Raw genomic sequence first — 20809 nt, 5'->3', positions numbered from 1 at the left:
TAAACAAATTTGGCTTGGAACCCCCTCAAGGACCCCTGGGGGTCCCTGGGACCCCAATTTTGAGAACCACTGCTGTAGTACACCCTAAATATCCTTGTTTCTGGTCCTCTGTTATTCCTAATCCCAGGGTGTACATTTTGTATGTAGTTACAAATGGACCAATTAACACAGATGATGTTACTGTACTTGGTGGCTTGAATGGACTTCCTTTGTTGGTGTTCATGTTATTTTGAACATATTCACCGTGCGTAAGAATAGGAGACAGACTCAGAGCAGATGTCTGATCTAAATCATCTCTAGCTTATTGTGTGCAGAGATGTCATTAGCACCACTGTACTATTACAGGACATGCGCCTGTTGGTTGAAATGTCTTTCACAAATCCTGCGTCAAAACCGTCAAACACACTTGCACTTGCTGTGAATGTATTTACTGTCACTGCAGCAAAGGTGTTGAGGAATAATTTTTCAAACGTTTCTGTGTGAGTGATACAATTTAACTAGTACATCGGCAGTGGTTGGAGGTGGCCTCCCTACTCTTCCATTGATAGATTTAGACTCTGGTGTCGTGTTGACAAGCAGTTTGATTGATTAATTGATTGAATAGTTTATTAGTCACGCGAGGTACAGTCAGACATTAAGGCTAAAAGGATAACACAAAAACGTACTGGGGACTTGTTTCCATTGTGGTCCGATGTATTCAATTAATCAACATAGCATAAACATAACGCAATAATACATAATATGAATTATTGCGTTATGTTTATGCTATGTTGATGAATATTGATGATGATATTATCATCAACAAATATAAAACACTATATGTACAAAGGAGAAAAGGGAAAAAATGTTGGCATGTTCTATGGGAAAATGTAGTTTACCTCTGAACTATATAGTGCCAAGCAGGCATTCTGTCTTGACAGAATGGTTAAATATCACGCGGGACGCCTGAGTTCGAATCTAAGGTAGGATAATAACCCATTTAGAACTGAGGCCGATTTTAAAAACGCCTTCTAACGCCTTCGTCTAAGTCTTCAGAAAAGGTATAGGCTTTCCCGGTCTTAATAATGATACAAAACTGATTCTCCCTGTTGACATGAAGGCATGAACCATCATACCTGATCAAATATTTTGTGTTGTCATAGACCCATCATACCTGGAGCCGGCCGACGTTCGCCAGCAGCTCAACCACTACCAGTTGGCCTCACGCAGTCACATGACGTCCGGTCCAACGTCTAGCGGCGGCTCAGCGGCCGGCACTGACGGCCGTCCAGACGGCATCCTGACCTGTGAGTTCTGTGAGTTCAGCTCTGGCTACATGCAGAGCCTCCGTCGCCACTACCGGGACCGCCACGGCGGCAAGAAGCTGTTCAAGTGCAAAGACTGCTCCTTCTTCACCTGCTACAAGTAAGAATAGTTAACCCAGGGTTGTCAGATATATTGTCGCTGTCGGGCAGAAACCTCCTATCTCTATTTTCTAACTTTTTGTGTTTTTTTTCCCCGTAAATTTAACGGCCTACTTGATCATACTACAGCGTCACACAAAAGCATCAAAACGCACAGCTTTTTGATGCTTTTGTGCTTGTGGATCTGCTACTTTTTCTCACTTAAGCTTGTGGATCTGCTACTTTTGCTACTTTTGAACTTGAATCCTGAAAAGTAACAGTTTTGGACATATGAGGTTTCCACCCGATTATACAGTATTAGTAAATCATATTTAACGAAAGAGTATGCATGTTCTCAATGAATAATTGTGTGTCTGACTGTGTGAATGTGTGTCAGGAACACGTTCACCATGCACGTGGAGGCGGGTCACAACGTCACCGTCCCAGAGGAGGGTCCCAAAGACCTGCGCTGTCCCCTCTGCCTCTACCACACGCAACACAAGAGCAATATGATCGACCACATCGTCCTGCACAGAGGTAATACCGCACGCACACACACACACACACACGCATGGACGCACGCACACACACATGCAAAATGGAAGCAACGCCATTATTTGTAGACCAGAACTTACTTAAAGTGATGTACAGTAGATAGATGAAAATGTAATAATAAAAAGAAAGTAATGCATCCGCTTCTAATGTCTTAATTGTGAAGCGCCTTACAAAAAAACATTTAGCCGAGAAAAATACACACGTATGCTTCTTTTGAAGGGTCCATTTTGAATGGTCCATTTGGTTCCATTTGTACTTTACACTACACTCTCCCGTAAGGGTCCATTTGGTTCCTAACTATCAATCGTTTAGATGGGGACCCCTTCAGCTGGGGACATCAAAAAATACAACCATTCTCTCCACTTGGGACAATGGCCTTGAGAACTGCCCAAGAAGCAAACCATATTGTAAGAGCAGAGTGCCACGGAAAATGAAAATGTAAAATTAGTTTTCTCTCAAAACCACAACATCCTAGCTGAGTGTTCCAGTCCCTTTCTCTCATCTAAACCCTTCATCTACTTCAGTGGTTCTCAAACCTTTTGATTCCAAGGACCCCCACAACTCTTGGGAGTGTACAAATGGAACCAAATGGACCCATTTGGTTCCATTTGTATACTCTCAGAGTTACAGACCTTTTAAGGGTCCATTTGGAACCCCCTCAGGAACCCCGATGGTACCTGGAATCTGCTTTGAGAACCACTGAATATACTAACTAAATACTAAATAAAGTTATTTAAATTCCTCTTGAACGACAACTAGGCCTGTCACAATTATTATAATTGTAATTTTTTTAACGATTTTAAATGTATGAAAATGTTTTGAACATGGAAACGATTTCCATGTTCAAAACATTTTCATACATTTAAAATCGTTATTTTTTTTTTTAAATAGCCGTGCAAGCTCATGTGCGGCGCGTTGTGATGATGTAGATAGACTATTTCCACTATTTGTGAAAAACCTTTTGAAAGTATAAAGTTGTTTATCATTTCTTTGTATATTTAAGTTATTTTGTCTGCCCTGTGGAATATTAAGAGCCAAACAGAAATGTAATTTTTCATATGTTCCAGTGTTCACTGCCAAAAACACAATTAAATCGTTAATGGCAATTATTTATGTGGGTCAAGTAAAAATGTCATCGTCTCTGTGGGGTGGAAACCTCATATCTCATATCCAAAACTGTTACTTTTCACGATTCAAATAAAAGAAATAGCAAAAGTAGCAGATCTACAAGCTCAAAACTCGTCCATAAGATAAGTGGTTTCTGCCCTACGACAACAACATCATGATCGTGACAACCCTAACAACAACCCCCCCCCCCCCCCTCCTCCCTCCCCCCTCAGAGGAGCGAGTTGCACCGCTGGAGGTGAGCCGTTCCAAGCTGTCGCGCCATCTCCAGGGCCTGGTGTTCCGTTGTCACAAGTGCACCTTCACCTGCTCCAGTGACCAGACCCTGCAGCAGCACGTCCAGAAGCACGCCGAGCTCAAGCCCTACCAGTGCCAGCTGTGCTACTACGACACCAGCCAAAACAGCCAGCTGGAGGACCACCTCCGCCTCGAGCACAAGGTCAGTACCACTGCTGGAATAAGTACTCACCTTTTGTACTTGAGTGAAAGTATCAATGCTGCAATGTAGAAATACAAGTAAAAGACCGCAATTAAAAATGTACTTGATTAAAAGTACAAAATGCACTTAAAGTACCAAAAGTAAAAGTACTCATTGTGCAGAATGTCCCATTTCACACAAGTTCAAAATGTATCAAAATCTTTTGAAAATAGCAGATTTTCAAATGGCCAAAATATATCAAGGGCTGAAGTGATTAGTGTATGTTTCGTGATAATATTTGCCTCTGAGATGTAGTGGTGTAGAATTAAAAGTACAGAAAATTGGAAATACTCCAGTATAGTAAAAATACCTCAAAATTGAACTTAAGTACAGTACTTGAGTAAATGTACTTTACACCACTGGTCAGTACACTGGCCCTGGTATCGACGACGCTGTGGGGCGGAAAAAACCTTGCATATCCCAAATCTTTACTTTTCCATTGGATCCAATGTAGTCATTATTTGGTCACAAACTTTAGTAAATGTTTTTCATTGGTTCAATATTTATTTAAAAAAAAAACACATGTCCACTTTTGACAGAATTTTTAAAAATAGCAGATCTATAAGCTCACATTTCGTTCACCGAGGGTATATTCATCTACAGTAGGTTATTTATATGTTGTGTAGACCCTGGTATTCAAACCATTTACATGTCAGGTACCCACAAAACAAATGTTTTTTTCGGGCGATTGAATCGCATAGGGGAAAAAAGGCCCCGTTGTGAAAGGACTTGTAGTCTGGTTTTGGAATTGATATAACAAAATCTCTTCTTAAGTTGCTTAAAAGACCACTTCACCCATTCTCAACCTATCTTCACAGAATGTGTCCTCGCTAATGCTCATTATAAGATGATAGAATTTCTGTCTACTAACTTTGTGTCTCAGAGAAGGGCTGTGGACAGTTCAGAAACCTGCCTACCAGTGACATCATCGGTAGGCCGCTTTGGTCATTTCAAACAAGATTTCAAATGTTTTACCCCCCGAAAATATCAATGGAAGAACAATGGCTTTTATATATAGCATGTTAACTTTACAGTAAGAGAAAGGCTGTAGTTTCTATTAGGTTTGAATCCCTATCGATGATGTCATTGGTAGGCAGGTTTCTGAACCGTACACAGCCCACCCATGAGACACAGAGTGAGTAGACGGAAATTGCATGTGACAGCTTACAATCAGCATTAGTGAGGACCAATTATGCGAAGATAAGCTTTAAAATGGGTGAAGTGCTCCTTTTAAGTAAATGCATTCTAGAGATGTTCACTTAGGCCTAACTGTTGGGGAGTATAATGCGAAAATGTGTAAAAACGTCTGTTGCATTCCACGTGACTGATTCCGTCGCAGACACGGCTCCAAATGACAAGATAAAGTTAGTATAAACCCAAATCATATTTCTTGTAGCGTGGTGATGATGAAAAGAAAAGGAAAAAAGGGTGCAGTGGGCGTTACACTGGGTGCATACAGATCACACTGCTTAAAGCTCATCAATTCCGAACACATCCAGAAAGAGAATGCGTTTCATCTCCCACAATCCCTTAATGGAGATAATGCAGGCGACGCTAGGAGAGGGCATCCGACATTTTCGGAAGGTTGAAGTATACATTATACTTAAAACGGTTGTGCCCGCTGTTTTTAATGAAAGGGGGAAAAAGCTACAGTTTTCTCTCTGCATACTTTATGCAGAGAATTACCGGTGAAATTGCGAGTTTATTTTCATGCTTGTCCTGAGGGTTTGATTTGAAATTCATACGGTTGCGTACAAATTATAATTTGTGTGTGTATAATAAGTGGCATAAACACTGTTTTTTTTAATCAACTGTCTGATACAGTATGTATCTCATTAACACATTCCATGCCAGAGTTTAATCTCATAATGTACTCACCAGTGCCAGCGTTTTATTGTTGTTTTTTAGTTTTTTTCATGTCGCCACAGACCTCGCTAAATAAGTTAAAAGTGCGCGTTCATTTGGTTCTAAACACACAGCGGATCCGTGAGAAACGGGCAGCGAAAACAGTTTCCAAATCCGTGCCGCCATCTTGAAGCTACAGTCGATCAACGGTAAACAGTGATCAGCGAGGAGAAAAACAACAACCAGAGAAAATCGAGTTTTAAACAGGATCCCAGACAGGAAGCGGATACGATCGAAAAAACCAGAACCCGAATAATTCCGTTTCCGACCGGAAACCGGAAACGGAAATGGATCAAAAAAATTCGGAAAGTGCACCTGGGGCACTTAACATGGGAATCGGCGGTTCGCGTAGATCTACGCGACTGGCACGCTGCGGCTTTAAATAGGTTCGCGTAGATCTACGCGACTGGCATGCAATGTGTTAACCACTTGAATCCCAGCATGCATATTCTGGGGAAAACCTGGGGAAATAGCCAAATCTACAAGCTTACAACGCGTTGCGTTGCGTTGCGACGCGACGCGTTGTAAGCTTGTAGATCGGCTGTTTTCAACAAAGATATTTAATGTAGAGCGAATATAGTAAATACACTAGTATAGAGCCCTGAGGTACTTGAGTGGTTAAAGTGCTTTAGTTGAGTGATATACAGTAAATGAGGCCTTTTGCTGAGAATAGAGAATGACAAGGCAATAGACAACAACAGTAGTTATCTTAAAATTCTAATAGATGTAATTCCATGCGTCTCTGCTCATGTGACTCGTGTGACAGCTTCTTGCATCTTTCAGACAGAAATCATTTTAAGAAGAGACGCACAGATGCACTTTTGAAGCTCCACGGAACAACGGCAATATAGTCAGCAAAAACAAAGATTAATAATTGACATAACCTCTTTTACAGTATGAGTCAGTGCAGTTGTTATTATACATAGGTCATTCTGTAGTATAGCATTTCACATCATGAGATACGCACTGGAAAAGGTGTTTAGATGTTTGTAAGAACCTGAACTTGAACGTGACAGATACTAAAAACGTACGTGTTTGTACCTGGCAAGACTAGGAGAGTAGAGGCGTGACATGGCGATGCCAGGACTATGCGTTGGAAAAGCACCAAAAGACACAGTGAAGTCAGTGGGTTGGGGTCAGACACCCTATAGTGATACCTCTCTGAATAGGGGCTACTGGCTGACTTGGGGTAGGAATGATACGGTGAACCCGGCAACTATAGAATCGTCATACCAGTACGGGAGTGAGAGTCCTCGTTCTTTTGTGAAGTTAGAACTGACAACTGCAGATCTGGGATGGAGGAACGTGGAAACTGGACATTCTGTGAGTCGGGGGGAGGAGGGGTTAAATGTCTGGAAATTTGGAGGAAACGGACTAGTTTGGATATAGTTCAGGGGCGGGACCTGGAATGTCTGGAAATAGTGTGGAAGAGGGACTCGACGTCTCTGGAAAAATAAGTGAATTGAATGAAGACTCACCTCTTCAGACGCCACCTTAGCCCGTAGCACTTGACCTAGTCTTGACGACCGTGCAGACGTATTAAGCAACGGTTGAAATGTCATTTGGATAGCATGCTATTTATACAGATGCTAGGTTCGTTGTTTACCTGGAATCCTATAGTTTCATTGCACAGATTCTTTTTTTGATAGTACTGTATATTGTTTAGACTGCTGCTAGGTTCTTGGTTTACCTGCGATCCTAGTTTACTGAGGCACTACACTGTCTCTCTGCATTTGATGTATGTGTTTACCTTGCTTATTGTAAGTCACTCTGGATTAGAGCGTCTGCTCAAATGCCTTTTATAAGGGAAAGGGGAACAGTGACATCTGGGTGGAGACTGACAGTGGAATGAAGTACCGGTATTCAAAAATGAAGTATTTGCTGGTGGTCCTGATGTGTCTGTGAGGGATGTGATGTCACGAGGAGGTCGGTAGATCAGTGGTTCTCAAAGTGGGGTCCGGGGATCAACAGGGGTCCTTAAAGGTGTTCCAGGGGGTCCCCAGCTAAATTGGTTAATATATCATTGAAATCGGTTGCCACAGTGGTACCACTTCCACCCTATTTTATGTCCAAAAATCTAATTATGGGGTTCCCTTCCCTAGCACAAACTTTTTTTAAGATAGGGGTCCACGGCCAAATACATATCAATTTGGGGGTCCTTGACATGAAAACGTTTGAGAACAACTGCTGTAGACGTTCTGGGACCTCAAGAAGAAGACCATGAATTCTAGGTGGAAATGGAGAAGCTCTCTGATACCAATGACAGGATGATGACGATGTTAGATATTTATCTGACTACCGCAAATGTTATGTTTGGGGTCTCTTAGTGTCTTAACCACTTAAGCCTAGTTTTATACCTTGTTGCAAAACTATCGTTGTGGAACGCTACAGAAACGGTGATAAGTGAACATCTTTTGCTTGAATAAATGTGTAAAGTTTTGCAGAGGAAAAACCAAGTCATGAAAACAGGGTGATTTGTGCTTAAGGATGTTTCAGTTGCTGCAAGCACACACACGCACACGCGCACACGCACACGCACACGCACACGCACACGCACACACACACAAACACGCACGCACGCACGCACGCACGCGCACACACACACACACACACACACACACGCACACGCACACGCACACGCACACGCACACGCACACGCACACACACACAGACATTATATACGGTATGTGTATATACTGTTTTTCCCCCAGTCTGTACAATTCCGCTTTTTGTCTTCAGACACAATTTTCAAGGCATTAGCTTACTTTTCCGTTGCTATTGAAATCATGCAGAAATATGCTTCAGTAGCAGCACAAATGTTCTTGCCAGTTGATATGGGTTTTGCAAGAGTTGCTATTTTAATGGGAGCGAGTAACTGGTGCTCATCAAACGACAGAAGATGAGCTGATGGACAGGGTCTATTGATTGTAGGAAGAGGAGTGGAAGAAGTACAAGAAGATTGCCGACATAGAGCTCTAAACTCTATCATGAATGAGGAAGGAAGCAGAAGCTCAGAAGAAGTGTGAAGTGTTTGTGCTCTTTGAAAGTGCTGCTGGTTCCATCGCTCTGAAGTTCTGTCACCACTAGGCTTCTTTGCTTCCGTCATATTTTTTTGGAAAAAAACCTCTGTTGAAAAGAATGATTGTCAGTTTGCCATTCATGCAATTTAAAGTGCTACTCCTTTACTGATAACCTCCAAATTAATCTTCAGCTGAATTCATTTGGATTCAATCTTGATTCAGAGAAATTACTGCATTTCTATATTTCTAACTGTTAAAGCGGAGATATCGCATAATTGATTGGTTGATTGATTGATTGATTGATTGATTAATTGATTGATTGATTGATTGATCGATTGACTGATCAATTGATTGATTGATCGATTGATCGATCTACTTCCTGTATTTCTTCAGGTTATCAGAAACTTTGAGCTGATGGGCCGCGTCAACCTGGACCAGCTGGAGATGATGAAGGGGCGAGGGACCAGCGAGGAGGAGGAGGAGGAGGAGGAGGAAGAGGAGGAGGAAGAGGAGGACAAGGCAGGCTTAATGATAGATGATGGAGCGGCAGCTGCAGAGGAAGAGGACGAAGGGATGGACATGATGGACAATGAGGTGGAGGAAGGGAGAGACGCAGACCACGCCGTCCTGGAGGGAGGAATTAAAGAGGAGGAGGAAGAGCAGGAGGAGGAATTGAATGAGGAAGAGCAAGCTGGGGACATGGAGGCAGAGAAACCAGCCCCACAAGGTAAGATGATCACCAATGAACCATCGTTTGCTGTCGTTGAATATTATAGGGCTGCAACTATCCTTTATTTTCTAAGCGATTATTCTATCGATACCTTTTCCGATTAATCGAATAATCGAGAAGCACACTTTTTATATAATTTGTTAGATTTTCATATGCATATATCAACGAATCAACACACACAAAAAAAATTTATAATCAACTAATATTTTATAATTAAAAGCAGTTAGTCTGATTAACCAGTTAACTTTGTCATAAAGTAAATGACTTGATGAATGATGAATTAATTCAGTACTCCGAATTGATATTATTTAGGGAGCTCTTAAGATGGTGTGCGGATACTTTTCGTTTCTAAGTAGTATTCCCAAGCATTGACAGCTGCCAAGGTTAGCAAGGGAGAATAACTTTATCTTGACTGCCAGTGTCCCACTTTCTAATAAATTGCTCTCTGATGTGTTTAGAAACATTGTTTTGGTGTCAGAAAGCTTGTGAATCCTCCAGTTTGAAATAGATAACCACTATCACTGCCAAACACTTTAAAGTAATGAAGACAATGTAGTTGTCTAAAATGTATTTTGTTGCACTCATAAAATGTGCTTGTGAGGAACAAGGGAAATTAGAAAGTGATATTCTTTTTTATATGAATGATTAATCAATAATTAATTCAAGATTGATTCAAGATATAATAGCACGGATTTGTCTATTTAATTCCCCCCAAAATTGACACAATTTACTATTTTATAATAAATATGAAATTATTTACTTATTCCGTGTTTGCTAGCTGGTCATGCTTCTCACTGAATCTGGTGAGAGCTCTGAGGAAAAAGACTTACAAACAGATAATAGATCATCATTATTATTCTAATACTGAATATTGACGTTTACATTTCTTTCCCAGAAGCCTTTGCTGCTCCTACCAGCAGCACTCCCAACGGGCTGAGTGGCGTGGAGAAGCGTCTGCCCTGTGAGTTCTGTGGTCGCTGCTTCACCAACAGCACCGAGTGGGAGAAACATGTCCTGCGACATGGCATGTAAGTATTCTACTTGTGTTACCTAATGGCTGCTAGAAGATAGAACAGGCTTGTACTATTTTTTTCTCTGTCCCAATGATTATACCACTACCCATCTGCCCCTCACTCCATGTTTCTGGGGAAAGATTATATCTTGGATCTCAATGAGGGTCCTGTCGTTCACCCTCAAATGTTGATGTATTTGTGTTGTATGTCAAGTAGAGTGGATTTTATAGTATATTGTTGAGCTCAAAACATGTACTGTAGCATGACATGTTGAGCTTATTGATTGGCTATGTTCACTACTTTTGCGTGGCACTGTAGTATGACGAACTATGAAACATTTTTCTGTCCGACAGTGACGATATATTCTATCGCTGTGTCTATATTCTCCACTTCGACCCCAGTCCTCTCTCATGTCAAGTCACACACAGTGTTGATTTGAATAGCACATTTCACACAAAGTACACTCAACTCTGTGGACTTCAATATGTGCAGATACCCCCCCCACACACACACACACACACACACACAATGAAGCGTCTACAGATAACGTCCACCACACATTTACAGTACCGTACATGATACATTTATGACACCCTACCCCACACCTACTGTACAACTCACACGTACACCCACACAGGATACAGTGATGCCACACACACACACACACACACACACACACACACACACACACACACACACACACACACACACACACACACACACACACACACGTTTTGTTTATGTCCACATAAGAGGGTACAAGCACTGGGACACAAACATTACAAGTTGCTGTAAAAAGTATAGTCAGCAAACCCCGGACAAAACACAAAGAAACCTCAGGGATGTAAGTAACAACATTACTTATAAATCCCTCAGGGGTATTAGTAACAACGTCTGCTCCATGTTTGGCGGCTACCAATAATAGAAGAGACCGCACAGAATTTTGCAAGCCGTTTGGCTGCTCTTTTGGGCTTCCCAAGTTGTTGGAAGCCTCTCACGGCCAACCTATGAACATGTCCTAAACTGCCAAAAACAAAATCAAGTAGATTACACCTATAACCTAGCTCTGTGATGGTATTGAGGAGCGGCTGGTATTTAATGACTTTGGTCATAAAAGCTTCCTCTAAACTAGAGTCGAAGGTGCCAGCCACTTAAAGGATAGATCATACTGAGACAATCCATTGAAAACCATTGTTTTCAAACGGTTTGGCGTGCCTGGCTGTTTTGCCAAAGCCTGTCTGAGGCCTCTGCGCCTGTAGTGATGGCCGTCGGTGTGATCACCCCTTTAAGCCTACTGTTAAAATACGACACCGCACAATCTCAGGTCATCAGGGAGGTTGATCCAGAGAGTAGGACCATAGTGACTAAAGCACCCTCAGCATATTTAGATGTTACTCTACGTTCAGCAGAGTCTGAGAGTTCTGATTTTTTTAGTAGTGAACAGGTCAGAGATATATTTAGGAGCTTGTAAATAGTAAGTAGTATTATTCTGTATCGTATATGGTTCTGTATCGTATAGGAAGTGATGTAAGTATAGTAGTATTGTGTTCAGTGTATCTTGTCCCGCAGGCTCAGCATTTAGAATCAGCTGGATTCTTCTAGCAAAAGGGGCATTGCAATAATCTGTAGTTGAAATGTAGATTTTTTGACTGCCTAGCTACACAACCGCAATCTTTTTTTGTGTTCATCTCTTGTCGTTACCATGATGCAGACGTTTACTTTTTGAACTGTTTCCTCTTGTAGGACCATTATGGACACCAGCAGCACCCCAGAGACACCCATAGGAGGACCGTCTGTCATGGATCTATCGAGCATCAGTCCTACCGACCTGTCACAGAGAAGTCAAAATCTGTTCGTGGAAGACAAAGAATTGCTTGAGACCAAAAACGATCAACAGTTTGGTTGAAGAGAATTGTTGCCTAACATGATATTGAGCTAGAAAATCCTAAATATTTGATAGGAACAATACTGAGTTGGGTATCAAAGTAGGATGCTAAAGGAAATGACGATGCAAAAAAAAAAAAGAGGAAAACTGAAGTGAATTCTCTTGTGTGGACATATTATTAGATTACACGAGTTACACATTAGAAGTATTATGTTGTACTGCATCCTACAGTACTCATTTTAAAACGGGCAGTCCCCTAGAACAGATCTTAATATATTGGTAACCAATAGTAGACAGATCTCTTAGTGCTGACATTTTGGTCAAAAACTACAGTGAATCCTCCTCCTATATAAATCTACAGAGATGTTTAATAAAAACATGTTTCCGAATCAAAATTTTAAGAATTCACTGTTTTTAAGCACCTTTTACCTTTCACCTTTTACCTAAAAGGAACTAATTTGGTATCAAAAGAATCCCAGCTGTGCTACCGTTTGTTGTTTATTTAAAATCAAAGTTGAAAGAGGTATTTTTTTTGCATCTTAGCCTAGTATTACAGTAATTGAGTAGAAGTATTCCTTGAGGAATAGTTGCACCTTATTTATCCTAGTTATATACATAATTATGATTTTTTCATTGATTTGTAGGACACTCCTCCCCTTCTTTGCGTAATGCTACATCATAATTCCCTTGATGTACTTCAGCCTTTGTCTCCCCCTAGCATTTCCACTCCAACATTACTTTGTTGATGTTTGTTTGTTTGTTTGTTGTTGTTGGCTAATAATTTCTTTGATAATAACATAATGAAGGGACTATGTTGCGTTGAATTTTCTGCCCTATAAAACTGTATATTGTGATTGTATTCCAGGATACCAGCTCAGCAGGTATGCTAACGTGTCATAACTGTACCGTTGAGCCGAGTCATATACAGTAACAACAAGTATTACCCTGGAACACAACTCGTTTAGTAGTAATACGTGTGGTATGTCTTTTTCCTCATTAACTACTTAAGCCCTATTCAAAACTCAAAAATAACAGATATACAACTATATCTATTTTTGAAATGTTTTGGAATTTTTGGGGACATTTTGGAAAATTCCCAAAATAGGGCCACCAGGGTGAAAGTGGCTAAAAGACATTTTGGACAGCATTTGTTTGCACATACATGTATGCTAATGTATGCTAATGGGAGTGTGTGTAGTGGAGGGCCGTAATGTGAAGATTGAATAATTATTTTGAGGTGTATACATTGTTGTTCCCCGAACCTCAAATGCGAGGCTATAATATTATATTGCTCTGTGTTGAGACAACCGTCAGAGCCTGCATTTGTGTGCTTCTTCTTTTTAAACAAAGCTGTGTTTGTTTTTTTGATGTTATTGACAAATAAGGCAGAGATTGTATTTTGTTGGAAGTTGCTGCTTTAATACCCCAAAGCCTTATTAGAAATGAATAGCAATTAATTCAACTTTTAATTTCAATTTCCGATGAGATCAGTAAGCAACATTTTAACAGTCTGAAACGATTAATGGTTACTTGTAACTCCTTTGAGCAGTCAAAGTTGCAAAGACGACACATCCTCACAGCCGGGTCGTACTACGGTGACACGTTGGACACCTTCTGACCAAGTGTCAGACATGAATTACGATTTAAAGCCAATCGGTATGCAACTCGAACGGCACTTAAGTTGGCAGAAGCAGACATCGCACCGCTCGGCGCGGGCACTCGCTCGACTGTCGCCTCGCTCGAGCATGCCTCGCAGGGCTCAAGTCTGCTTCTGCCGACCCGTCCCGGCCCGACTTGTTTTAAATGTTTTTACTACGCACGTCCGCATTCCTTTGTCAGTCACGTGACGCGGGACTGCCCTGAACCTCGAAGAGCAACGCGACACGGGAGCCTGCCCTGACGCGTCAAACAAACTTTTGACTCGACAGTAGATCTTTTCCCATCTCGCCACATGTTACGACCTGGGAGTGACAATGTGTAGGCAGAGAACGCAAAGGGAATGGAGTTGTGTTCTTGTTACCAAAATGTCTAGCAAGCTGGCGATGTTTGCTGTGATTGTCTTTCCTGAGCAATGAACCATTGATGGAAATGGGAACCATGGAATTTTAGAAGCAGATTTTTAAATTCTGTGGGTAGGAACCCAGATCATCTGCATGTTTGCAGCCATGTATAGAAAACAAAAACTACTTGTCAAGTGTTTGAACTGTGGTGTTTCAGAAAGAATACTTTAACCCTTTTTCCTTTAGGTGTTGTTCTCATGATAAACAAAAAAGTAAATAAATCAAAAGATAATAGATAACCCTTGGGGGCTTTTTAGCCCCCCATCCAATGTTATTATGCTGTTGTACAATGTCTGGTTACAATGAAACTATCTCCTATCTCCTCTTTGTTGTACTGTATTGGGACTGGGCAGGTTGTTCTATATTAACACACATGTAGTTCCTTACTGATCAATGACATGGGGCTTTTACTGTGGGCGGGGAAAAACAGCAAGAAAGAAAGAGCAAGAGAAAGCGGCAGGTTCCCTAGGGCAGGGGTTCTCCATTTCCATGTCAAGGACCCCCAAATAGCCATAGCCCCTGACTGTGGCCCCCACTTTGCAAAATGGCTGGAAAAAAATAATGCTAATTTTAAAAATGGCTAAAGTAGCAGAGACACAATTTTAGGGATGCCAGATTGAAAGGGATTAAACTGGCACAATATTTATATATGATTTTATTTTATTTCTTATTTTATTTATTGTCCATCTCCTTTCTATCCCCAAGCTCCACCTCAGCAGCCCGCTTTGAAGACCTGCGCCTTCGGGAGCGTCTTATGTTTTTAGCTGTTTTGGTCACTCGCCATCTGGTTTACCGGTAAACCAGCAAACTCACGGTTAGGAGAGGCCAGTTCCCTCCGAAAGCCAGAAACTCCAGTATCTTAATACCCATAAGGTCCCCTGCCACTCAGAGTAACAGAGAAGAAAGCAGTCCATTCATTTGTGGTCAACCCGGCTAACAAGCTAAAGTCGCCCCGGGGTGTTAAGCCTCACATTGATCCCAGTGTGTCATAGATGGGACACTAACAGGTGGGAATGTAGCTGCCCTCTCCCAACAACGCCCCTCCTCAGCCTCAGTACCTCAGAAACACAGGCTGAGTTTGTGCTGAAACTCAAAACCTTTTTTATTTGTCTCTCCCTATTTACATGTCTACCATGTAGCTTTTTGAAAGTTATAACCGTTCTAAAAACCGTTATGGAAATAAGCTTTGCAGTGGGAGCTTGTTCAGAGGCTCGCAAGCCCACTCGAAACCAGGGGATAAATTGGGACATTGCAGGTAGTAAAGCTGGGTAACAGAAGATCACTCTAAACAACTCACTGTGTACAGTCTCGTATTTCCATAAGGGAGATAAACTCTGTATTATTCTTGAATCCCAATTTGCCCCCAATTTAGCCCCTGCTGACAACACACTGGATACTTGTATATATGTTTAGTTTGTTTGTTTTTCAGACTGTTCTCTCCATAGTTTGAGTCCTAGATTTTCTCCATCTTGCCTTTCTTCCAATATAAATCCGATTACCTGATGATGGGTTGTGATGTTGCCTAGAATGATTGTTTACAATTTTATTCCATTTATCTCTGGATATTATGTAAATATTGTAATTCATTGTCTTTTTTAACTTGATAATAAAGTTATCAGATAACAGTTAAATTGTGTGTTCTCTCTTTTCATGACAGTATATGCTTTGATATAATAACGTTTTATGAGGGTAATGCTGACATGTTTTCCATACAGTATCACATGGTAGCCTACATACACCCTATAGTAGTATGTTAAATACATTACTTATGCTCATTAATTTCCTGAACAAATGAGATTGGATGCATATCAAGACAGCCATGTGTCACTATAATTTTCAAGACTCAAGCGAGATCGATGGTAAAGTGAGAGAACTTTGCACTTTGCAGAAGATATTAATATTTCGAGTGGATCACCAGCTTCAAACCGGTCTGGAGCCTTTCTGTGTGGAGTTTGCATGTTCTCCAAGGGAATTAAACATCTGGAAAAAACAGTACATGACAGTTGCAGGATAAAGAATAACAGTACATGAGAAAAGATAGATACAAAATCTGCCACAGTGAATTTATTTGTACAATGTTTCGACCTAAATGGTTTCCTGTCACACCAAAACACATAAATGATGTTTGGGACATCCTCCTGCCAGGGCCGTTGAGCAAGGCAGTGGTCTTGAGTTGGAGCTGGCCACTGGTTGCTAAGTGGCTGCCCACTGCTCCTAATCATTACTGTAGCATGGGTTCAATGCAGATGACAAATGTACCCAATAAAGTATAACTTAACTTGACAGAGTGGTATAATTATGTTGAAGGGAAACAGTGATAACCAGTGTTTACAATTTGTCTATTTTCAAGGGGAAAATAAGGAAAACGTTTCACCTATAATGACATGCACAAGGTTGAAAAGTAGTTAAACATGACCTTCCTTCGAGTGACTTCCGGCATACAGTATCTGGAATTTAATCAGATGTCTTCATTTACACAGCTTCCATTGTGCTCGGTGTCCCTCCAGGCAGACTGGGACAAAAGAGGTGTGACATTAGAGGCCATTGAGTAGTCGCTTCACCTTGGGCACAGATAAAAAGATGTGACAAGCAGTCGCTTCTAAAGGAACGGTGACAAAGCTCGGCGATGTTTGCATCAGAGACGTCCATTCTACCCACAGGCCTTGGAGATGTGACCAGTTTAGGAGACAAAGGTCTGACATTCACTATTAGAGCCAGTTCAAAGCATGTTCAACTTCAATTCACTTATTTTTCTCACTGTGTTATAGTAGGATTTTCTTTTTTTTAATCTAACTAACACATATCTTAAGAAACCTGGCCTTGAGCTAGTCTGTAGTGTAGGGTACTTACTGTACTGTAGAAAATAAATTATTCTTTTTTTTGTAGTATATAATTTTTTTGGTGATACTGAGTGGAATATGACTGTTCCATGTGGTAGCCTATATTTAAAATCTGATAACCTTACAAGCAGAGGAAATAAATATGCCTTTGTCAAATAGTGCAGTAGCTTCTTCATAACCCCCTCATAACAACATCAAATATATGATCATAAAACGTTAAATGATAAACTTTTGAGCGTGCATGCGTGCATGTGTGGCGTGTGCACATGCTAATTTGACACCGCAACCAGTACAGTACCAATACTTAAATACAAATTTGTGTTCATATGCTGCTGCTCCAACTTATCGTCACGTCACACGTGTAAAGGAGGGTGACATTGTTTTTCGTACAAGATCTCAATGTTTTGCAGTGTCAAAAGTAGTCATGAGAATAAAGAAAAGAAGAAAAAGAACAAAGGAACAAAGGAAACCGATTCAGATAACAGGACACAAACATTAGAGAATGTGGGGCCCACACTTCTGATCAGGGTTGTGCAACACGTTTCAAAGTCTATTCCTTATGCTGTTGACAAGTCTTTTTTATCAATATGAACACTTCATATTCAAGGTCTCTCTTTCTCTCTCTCTCTATCCCTCTCTCTCTCTCTCTCTCTCTCTCTCTTTTTTTACATACTATTTCCTTTGCTGCCTATATGGGGGGACTGGGGGCACAACTACTTATTTCACAGGTCTAACATCATCTTTTAAAAATATCTCCATGTCTCCCGGGATCAGCCCGGTAATCTCCATGGCTCACCACTTCAGAGGGGCCGACGGCAGCCCCGACGACCCCTGGAGACAGAGGCAGGAGGAGTAGCCACGGAGGAAAGAGAGGGGATAGGAGGACACATGAGTGGAGGAGAAACATGCTGAATGCCTGATGAGTGAAGTGCAAGCCAAGGCAAGTGAAGACACTGACTGCTGTCCCCCCTCTTTAATGACCCAGCAAGAGAGGGGGGTGGGAGGGAGGGATGGATGGATGGATGGATGGAGGAATGAAAAGAAGGGGTGGTAGAGGAAGAGGGCAAGAGTGACGAGCGCTGTGTATAGAGAGCAATGGTGGTAAAAGTAGGTTTTACTTAAGTAAAAGTATCAAGGTCTTTATTAATGTCCCAAGAGGGCAATTAGGTTTACAGCAAAGCGGTAGTGGTTTAAAACATACAAACAGTACAGGACAACAACAGACGTGAAACACCATAGCCTAAACAGAAACCTGGGCGCATCTAGTGCAAGTATAGAATAGACAATACAAATATTTAAAAAAGGCTACATCCAGAAAAAGTGCTAGGATATAAAGTGCCGGCATAAAGTGCTTGTTCGTTCACCATCGTCATCATAAGCAACATATTATCATTTACCTGTTACTGGCAGCGTTGACTGCACGAATCGAGGCAGGGACAAAGGAGTGCTTATGTCTGTTATTACTAACAGATATAAGCACTCCTTTGTCCCTGCCTCGATTCAATACTGCAATGTAGAAATACTCTGTTACAAGTAAAAGTCTGGTATTCAGAATTTACTTGAGTAAAAGTACAAAAGTATTGGCATCAAAATGTACTTAAAGTACCAAAAGTACTCATTATACAGAATGTCCCATGTCAAGTAATTTTTTTTTACAAATAATTGTAGTGGAGTAAAAGTACAATATTTTCCTCAGAGATGTAGTGGAGTAGAAGTAAAAGTAAAAATTGGAAATACTCCAGTTGTTGCAGTTATTTCTTCAGATATACCGCAGTTGTAAAAAGTTTAAAGTTGTATAAAGATACCTCAAACTCGTACTTAAGTTCAGCATATGAGTAAATGTACTTAGTTACTTTACACCACTGGTAGAGAGAGGGAGAGCAAGGTGACGGATAAAGAGAGAGATAGAAGCAACCACAGAGACAGCAAGTAAGGGCGAAGGAGCAGAGTGTCACCGTATTGAGCTCCAAGCGCATTATCTCTTACACTTGACAGAGTCAGAGCTGCTGGGCCTGGCAGCCTGTCAGACACAAATCACTGAAGCCTCTGAATACACGGCTATAGATGATGCCGGTCACACTGAGACGCACCAAAAAGGAGCCAGGATGGAGGAGAGACTAAACCCAAGGTGTAAAACACAGTGGTTCTCAACCTGTGGGCCCCGGGGGGCCCAGTGGTGGGCCATGAGGATATTGGAAGTGGGCCCCAAAAATAATTGGCAAAACCCTAGATTGTAATGATAACATAACATTAACACAAAATTATAAATGTGTTTGCATTTTTTTCTTTAAAACCTTGAAAAAGTGAGTTGTCATTGCTAAAAGATATAGGCCTAGATATCGCTAAAAAAGGAACTTAAAGCGTACTACGTTAGTTCCCTTGATCCAAACTGGAACACACAGATTGATTGATCGTTGAAATAAACATGCTCTGAAAATGCACGCGGCCGAGATTTTCAAGTGGTCCCTGATCCACAAAAGGTCGAGAACCACATGGTTTAGCTTAGTTTGATTAGAGCAGTTTCTATCATGTATTTTTTTCCCATTTATTTTTATAGGATGTACATTTACATGAGAACATGATTGAGCCTTTGTTTTGTTCGTTGGCTCATTTGTTCTTGACTCACTTAAAGTGATATCATGATGCTTTGCAGTACAGGTGTGTAGTCGTTCCTCCTACTGCAGCAATGCTGCAGTTATTTCTTCAGATATACTGCAGCTGTAAAACGTTATCTGAGGTCTCAATATGAGAGCATCAAACATTAGCTTTATAAAACCATGTTTTGGTGGCACCTCCATGTTTTCTTCAGGATTATTATTTTTGAGCCATAATACAATGACCTTCATCTGTGTGAAGTAGCCTAAAAATGTCAACCAGTAAATCAATATTATTATAAAAAGAAAAATCTAAACAAAACCTAATAACAATAGATAGTAAGTTAATTTAAATGCATGAAATCTGAACGATTTTAAAGTGAACTATTTTGAAAACTATGAAATAATTCACAAATGACAGACAGACGCACGCACAGAGAACTCTTTAATGCTTTTAAAACTTTAATTTATTCTATTTGTAGACATACACAGTATGCCACTTGCACTGTTATTTCTGTTGCTATTTAACTTTTTATTATCATGACGTTGTGATGTGCTTATATTGTATTTTTAATTGTTGTCACACTGTTTGAAGAGGCTCTTAGAACAATACTTTCACTTCCTGCAATGTTGCCACAGCTGGTATTGTAAATGCATGAGATATAAAAACATTGAACCTTGATCCTTGTTTTGGTTTTGATCAAAATCAATGAAATTACTAAAGATGTATCCTTTCTTGTACCTTGACAATTTTAAATAAAAAATGAACCACATCAAGGTGACATGCAGCACTTTCAATTAAAACAATCACGTTATTTTATATTTTATATTTAATAATACACATACAATACCTCTTCAGTGTTCATTTTATTGGGGGACAAATTCCATGGTAGGATGCGGTTTAATTTACACATAAATAAAAGAGTTACATGGCAAATCATTTTTTTACATTAAACTTTATTATTTATTAATTATTGTGCTTATCCAAGACAATGTACATTAACCGAATGTACATTCTTCATTGTACACTTTTATTATTATTTTATTATTGTATTATTATTATTATTATTATTATTATTATTATTATTATTATTATTATTATTATTATTACATTTTTCCTTCAATATATTATCATGTTAGATTGTAAGCACAATTTCACTGCTTGTACCTAAATAGAATAATAAAACCTTCTTGATTCTTGAGTCTTGACACATAACAACCA

The 20809-nt window shown here is 40.3% G+C and overlaps 1 protein-coding gene across 7 annotated transcripts in view; it reads left to right on the top strand.

Moving 5' to 3' along the window:
- Positions 1-15778, top strand: part of znf462 (zinc finger protein 462) — a 70483-nt gene extending 54705 nt beyond the window's left edge. For 6 of the 7 annotated variants that reach the window (XM_080418901.1, XM_080418896.1, XM_080418898.1 and 3 more), the window contains exons 8-13: positions 1143-1404; positions 1780-1919; positions 3278-3501; positions 8859-9192; positions 10091-10223; positions 11952-15778. In XM_080418901.1, coding sequence (XP_080275027.1) covers positions 1143-1404; positions 1780-1919; positions 3278-3501; positions 8859-9192; positions 10091-10223; positions 11952-12114 — 1256 coding nt within the window. In that variant the 3' untranslated portion in view covers positions 12115-15778. The remainder of the gene's footprint in view (positions 1-1142; positions 1405-1779; positions 1920-3277; positions 3502-8858; positions 9193-10090; positions 10224-11951) is intronic. The other variant, XM_080418902.1, reaches the window with a different exon arrangement.
- The last annotated feature ends 5031 nt before the right edge of the window (positions 15779-20809 follow it).

The sequence above is a fragment of the Gymnoscopelus braueri genome (genome assembly GCF_963280865.1).
Source record: "Gymnoscopelus braueri genome assembly, chromosome: 22".
Classification (NCBI taxonomy): Eukaryota; Metazoa; Chordata; class Actinopteri; order Myctophiformes; family Myctophidae; genus Gymnoscopelus; species Gymnoscopelus braueri.
Note: the sequence above shows the minus strand (reverse complement) of the source record. Positions and strands in the feature narration are given on the sequence as shown.